The 6215-nt window shown below is 57.0% G+C and overlaps 1 protein-coding gene across 1 annotated transcript in view; it reads left to right on the top strand.

Annotated features, from left to right (window-relative positions):
• Positions 1-215: 215 nt before the first annotated feature.
• LOC104159574 (chromosome unknown open reading frame, human C10orf54) overlaps positions 216-6215 on the top strand; it is a gene marked incomplete at its 3' end in the record, with an annotated part of 9250 nt that continues 3250 nt past the window's right edge. The window contains exons 1-2 of the mRNA XM_009697515.1: positions 216-279; positions 5238-5693. Coding sequence (XP_009695817.1) covers positions 216-279; positions 5238-5693 — 520 coding nt within the window. The remainder of the gene's footprint in view (positions 280-5237; positions 5694-6215) is intronic.

The following is a 6215-nucleotide window of genomic DNA, read 5'->3' as shown; positions in this document are numbered from 1 at the left end:
GGGGGGTCCCAATTGGGGTTCCTGCCGTTCCCCCCGGCCGCCCGCAGCTCCCTGCTGTATCTCACCTCCTGGGGGTGCTCGCAGTTCTCTCCATCGCTGCACATAATATCTCAATGAAATTTCCTGCGTGTGCGAGTCCGGCTGCCGCTGCGGGGCTGCTCAGAGCGTACGGGCGGCTCCGCAGAAGCGAACTGTCCCCGGTCACCCCAGCGGCGATGGAGGCAACGTCCCCCCGGCCTGGGCTGCTGCTGGCCGTGCTTTGCCTGCTCGCGTCCCACGGTAAGCTCCAGCTTGCTTTCCTCTCCTCCCAGCTCAGAGAAACTCTCCTCGCTGGGGCACAGCGTTCACCCAGCCGGGGCTGAGCCTCGGCACAAGGAATTTGGGACGTTTTGGGGGTTATTTACTTTCTCACTCTGCTTTTGGAGTGGGGGAGATCAAGCCAGCGTTTCACGCGATGCTGGTTGTGTCAGGGGAAGGGGCCACTGGGGAGCTGCTGTTTTAAAACTCTAGGATTGTTGTGGGTTTGTTGTTTTTTTTTTTTTTCCCCTTCTTCCTTTGCTTTGATCTAACATGCATGGAAGGAAAGCAGCCAGCCCCTGTCCCCACCAACCCCCCGCTGAGGACCCCAAGCTGGAAAAGCCACCCGATTCCCACACGGCACTTTGCCCTGGCACTGTGGAGGTCCCCGGCCATGCCGCGGAGAAAAGGAGCCAGGGGAGCGGAGAGAGGCGGTTTATGGGAGCAGGGCCGGGATGCCCTCTCTAAGGATGCTCTGTAATTGCTGGGACGTGCCGGGCAGCTTCTCTGGGTGGGCAGCCAGCCGGGCCAGGGCCACTGTGCGCGGCCACCGAGTTTCCCTTCCCTTAAGTGAGTGCTTCCCAGGGCTGGAAGCTTGCCGGCCACTCCCGGCCCCTCGCCAGTGCAGCGGGGGGATGCTCTGGGAAGGGGGGGTCGCTGCTTCATGCCTGACTCTGCACCGGCCCCGGTAGGCAGCGTTTCCGTACCGAGGCTCCGCGGTCAGGCAGTGAAACAAGGGCGGTGGCAATTAAAACCCCAGTTTGTCTGCGGATGAAAGGTCAGAGAACGAAGCTGGGAAGGACCATGGTACCACCCTGCCCTGCACAGGCAGAGGACAAACATCGTATTGGGTTTGGCTTCTCCTCTGTCCCGGGATGGCAAAGTGATCGCCTCCAGAATTTCTGTCGGCACAGCCCCAGGAAGAAATGATGTCCCTCTGCAACGGGGCAGGGGGTCCCTTCTCCTCTCTCCTCTGGGACAGCAAAGCTGGTGTGGATTGAAGCATGCTTTGCTTCTCATCCGAGTCTCTCAACATCAGGGACCAATTCCCAGCATCTCTGTGGGGCTTTGGATTATTTCTTTTACACACCTGCGGTGCAGGGACCGAACATCAGACCTTCTGCAATGCAAGAAGCTTGGGTGCTGATGTTCCGCCTGAGCCTGGTGCCAGAGGAACTGCGCTTCATGCAACCGTGTGCCTGCCGAAATTTTCTGAATCCCTGGCGAATTTTAGCAGGGCTTGATGGAGAAGTAGAACCCTTGGTGACATCCAGCTCCTATGCAGTTTGGGGACACTGGCAGCTAGGTGGATGTGGAAGCGGCTCCCCTCCACCCAAAGGATGGCAGCTGGGCTTTCCAAAATCGCATCCCAAGCACAAACCTGGTGTTGTGACCCTGTCCCTGAGCCAGGGCTGTGCTGGAAGAGGAGCCAGGCAGGACCCTCCGGCAGGTGTGGCAGCTCCAGGCTGCTCTCCCCACAGCCTGGCTGGTGGGTACCCCGGGACCAGCCCCACCGCTGAAAAGATTTTTGGCACCTCAGGGTGCAGGAGCTGGGGGCCCTTAACACGGGCATCTCTGGCATCTTCAGTCAGTTTTTTCTGTCTTTTCTCTTCCCTGCTGTAAGTAGTTGTGCCGAGGTATGGATGCCCCTGCACATCTCACCTGGCTGATAACTCGGAAACGTAATGACAGCACAGTGACAACGGTGCTTGAGGCAATTTCTTGTGAGTTTGTTATAAAAGCTCCCAGAAGAGGAATTAAAGGAGATTCCTCGCTCTGGGACTGAGCAGCTGCTTGCTCTCCAGCAGCCCCTGGCCTGCAGTGGTTGAGTCCCTCCAAAGGCTGCAGCCCTCCCACCCAGATTTTCCTGGAGTGGAAAGAGGTGGCATGATGTGGAAATCACTTCTGTAAGTCACAGGAGTGTAAATCAGATGCCTGCTTGCCAGAGCCGAGGACCAAAGTTAGGAGAAGCAGCCAGGAGAGGCTTTTGGTCACTGACCCAGAATTTGGCATGAAATCCTGTTTTAAGCTGTTGGTCAGCAAAGCAATCCAGGCTCCTCGGCATTAGCGCTTTTTTGTGTTTCATTTTCTCTGAAAGGAGAGCTCCCAGGTTTCAAGCCAGGCAGTGGTGCTGGCACCGGGGATGTACCAGTGCTGCACCGGGCTCTGGGCCGCACCGATGCAATGCCGCGGGTCAGAGTCAAAGATACTGAGGTAGCAAAGATGAAGAGGAGCACTTTTGGCACACGCTTGAGACCTCCTCTGTCTTTACCAGATGGTGGCAAGATGACAGCTCTCAGCTCAGACCTTGAAGGGTCCAGGCTCTCTCAGCTGGAGATGTGCGGAGGTGGGCATCAGGCTTTATTTTGGCATTTGCCAGCAGTGCCGACTTCAAAGGCAATGGTCCGGCTGGGGTGGGATGGAGCCAAACCTGGGGTCTGGGCATGGAAGAAGCCCACAGTGCCTGGGGGAGATTAAGATCCATGAGCTTTAGCGTGAAGAGACCGACAGAAGACATTTCCTCCGGGCACCATCTGGCATCTAGCATGACTTTAAAGCCTCGTTACATCTTGGGGAGGGAACAACAACCTCCTTGGTGCTGCTATGGGGCACGCCGTGCCTTGCCAGCTCTCCTCCCCAGCTGTTTTCTCCTCCGCTCGATAGCTTTTGGATGCCTTCCCCTGCTCGGGAGAAAGAAGGGAAGTTGGTAATGCCGAAGGCTTCGCACACGTGATAACTTCTGCTCCTCCCCGTGGCTGGGTGCCGCTGCCGAAAGCGTGGGCTGTCTTGACTTTCCATTCAGATGGTTCCCATCCAGTCCTGGAGGTGGGGGTTGGATGGTTTAGTAAGGCACAGCTTTGCAATCTGTGTGGGGATGAGCGGGACGGTCCTGTTTTATTCGAGGAGGGAGGGGGGATGAAAAACAAAGACTCCTGCAGATACTTTTGCAAGGTGTTGGAAGTGTGGCTTCCTCCAATAGAGCCCTGGCTTCCCTTCCCCTGGCTCCCGGGGGACCCCCGATGTGAATGGGGCACTTCCCGTTGTGGCAGGTATCAAGAAACACATCTGAGGTGTCTTTTGTGCTCAGAGCGCTGGCAAGGAGGTCGGGGACCCGCTCCGCTGCGTGCCAAAACCCAGCCAGCCCGGCCAAGCATCCCAGCCCCAACAGCACTTGAGGATGAGGAGAAGCCGGAGCTTGAAATCAAGCCCAAACGAGGCAGCATTGAGCTAAGGCCATGCAAACCTCTGTCCCAAAGCAGCCCCAGGGATGTGCTGCTGGATGTGCCATGGGGAGCAGGCTGAGGCTCCTGCAAGGAGCCGGAATGATTAGCTGGAGCGATTTGGCAAAGAACACGCCGTCCTCAGCTCCGTGGGACTCCTCGACACCGCGTACTGCAAACTGGGGAGGGTCTGATGGGGCAGATCCCCTCCTCAAACCCCCCCCTCTCCCTGCAAAGCACCCTCGGAGGCAGGCTGCTGGGACTTGGGGGCTTCATGGCCGTTCTTACAGGGCTTCGAGATCACCACCATCCAAAAAGCCAGAAATAACCACGGGGGGTGGAAGGCACAGAGGACATTTTTGCTTTCGCTCTCTCCGGCGGAGCCCCGTGCCGGGGCGGTGACACGGTGACCCTGCCGGGAGGAGGATGCTCACCGGGCAGCCCGGCGATGGGGAGCCTCTCGCCCGGCTGGATGGCTTGCGGGCAGGCGCGGTACACCTCGCTTCTGATTGACGCCCGCTCGATATAGCAAGCGAAAACCTCAAAGCGAAACGGTGGCGGAGCTAATGGCACAACAGGATGTTACCAAAATAAAAGAACACGTTGCCTTCATACCATCTCCTGTTGCAAACCAGCCACAAGAACCTCTCTTTCTCAATCATTTAAAGAAAATGAACCTAGAATTTCTTTGTCTTCAGCTTTCAAAGGTGATATTTGCACTTCTGCAAACACAACGCAGCAAGGGGGCCAGAACACCAAAGACTCGCCTGTCTTTGCTCTTTTCTCTCCCCCCATGTACAGCTCCCCTTACCCACCAGTACCCTCCACCAGTGTGCCGGGATGGGACCAGTAACGCTGTGGTACGCTCCCCTGCTTCCCTCCACTCCCCTCAAACACACTCCTGTGCCTCTGCCAGCCCTCCCACCCTGTGTTTTGCAGCCAGCAGCAGTCAGGGATTTCTGTCTGAAAACTGTTTTCATTTTCAAGCAGCTCCTCGCCGTCGGCGTTGGCCGGTTCCCCCTTCTCCTCCCCTGGGGCTGAAAACCAAGCAGGGTGGGACCTGTTCCCCGCCTGATCTCGGGGGGCACGGGCTCCTCCTAGCTATTTTCTTTTCTTTTTTTTTTTTTTTTCTTCTCCTTTTCATTTTTTTTTTTTTTGGCAGCTGGCTCAGCAGCAGTTGTATTTCCTCATTCACAAGCCTTACCCCGCTGCCCTGCTCCTCTTCTCATCCTCTGCATGCTTTGCAGCGGTCTGCTGCCCCATAGCAGACCCCTGCCACCTCCCTGCCCCACGCCTCTGCTAGCCTGGGACAAACTTTGCCTCCCTGCTGCTATTAAAGGCTGATACTCGGCTATATTTAAAGCATGCCTCTTGTCCAGGGCTTATTTTTAGGGTGAAGTTGTGCTCCCAGCCCTGCCGGGACGTTGCTACAGAAGCGAAGGGCTCGCTCCGTGCTTCCCATCTCCCTTGTCTTGGGATATGGGGAGCTGGTGAGTTTTTCTTGCCCTAAGGGGATGGGTGAAGGCTTTTTTCCCCTCTGCCTGCAGGCTGGTGTTGATGCTCTCCGATCGCTCTCTGCAACCCCCAGCCATCCCTCTACCAACATCGGCGGTGGGGTTTGCAGTGCTCGTTTGGGGAGGGACCCCCATTTTGCCACGAACCCAGGGTAAACCCAGGGCTGTAGGGTCTGACTCGGCCGCCGTGCCTTCTCCTCGGCAGGAGGGTCGGCAGCTTTCCTGATCACCACCCCGTACTCGCTCTGCGTCTGCCCCGAGGGTCAGAACATCACCCTGACCTGCCGGATCAGTGGTCCTCTCCTCGACCGCCACGACCTGCTCTACAAAACGTGGTACTTCAGCAGCAACGGTGACCAGAGCTGCTCCGAGAGGAAGCACATCCGCAACGTCACCGAGAAGGAGCTGCACCATGAGCCGGGCAGGCACCATGAACTGCGGGGCAACGGCACCCAAAAATCCCCCCTCGGGGGGCAAGCCAACCATCACGGGGTAGAGTTTGTCTCCGACCACCACGGTGCCTTTCACATCGTGGTGATGAACCTGACGCTGCAGGACAGCGGGAATTACTGCTGCTACGTCGTGGAGGCCAGGCGGGAGCACGGCAAGACCCAAACTCTGCACGTTGCTCACAGCTTTGTGGAGCTGCAGATCCGGCAAGGTGAGGAGGGGGCAAGGGAAGCCCCTGCCAGCACCCACAGCCGTGCCAGGGTGCGTCAGGGGGAGGGGGGGTGGCAGGGGATGCCCATGCGGAAAGCTCAAGCCATGTTGCAAGAGTCAAAGAGCAGCAGACGTTCAAGGTTTGAATTAGGGCCAGAAAGCATTGGAACATTTAAAAAAAAAAAAAAGAAAAAAAGCAGCAGCAAGAGGTTGGAATGCAATAAAATCCATGCTACATAGTTTTGCTGATCTTCAACCTCTTTCTGGAAGACAGGGAAAACAAACCTCAACATAAAAGGAGCTGGCTGGGGCTCCAAGCCCGAGCGAGGGTTGCAAGCATCGCTGGGGCTGGAGGGCTTGTGGATAACTTCAGGGCAGCTGCCCAGCAGGGAGAGCTGCCCAGGGAGGCGTGAGGGGCAGGGGAAGGCATCGCCTGCCCTTGATTTGCAGCATTAGAACAGATAATTTTTCTTTTAGACCAAATTAAAAAAAAAAACAAAAGAGGCTGTGTGGCCAGGGACGG

Source organism: Cariama cristata, unplaced genomic scaffold (genome assembly GCF_000690535.1).
Source record: "Cariama cristata isolate BGI_N322 unplaced genomic scaffold, ASM69053v1 scaffold24853, whole genome shotgun sequence".
NCBI lineage: Eukaryota > Metazoa > Chordata > Aves > Cariamiformes > Cariamidae > Cariama > Cariama cristata.
This window is presented reverse-complemented; position numbering and strand designations above follow the sequence as displayed.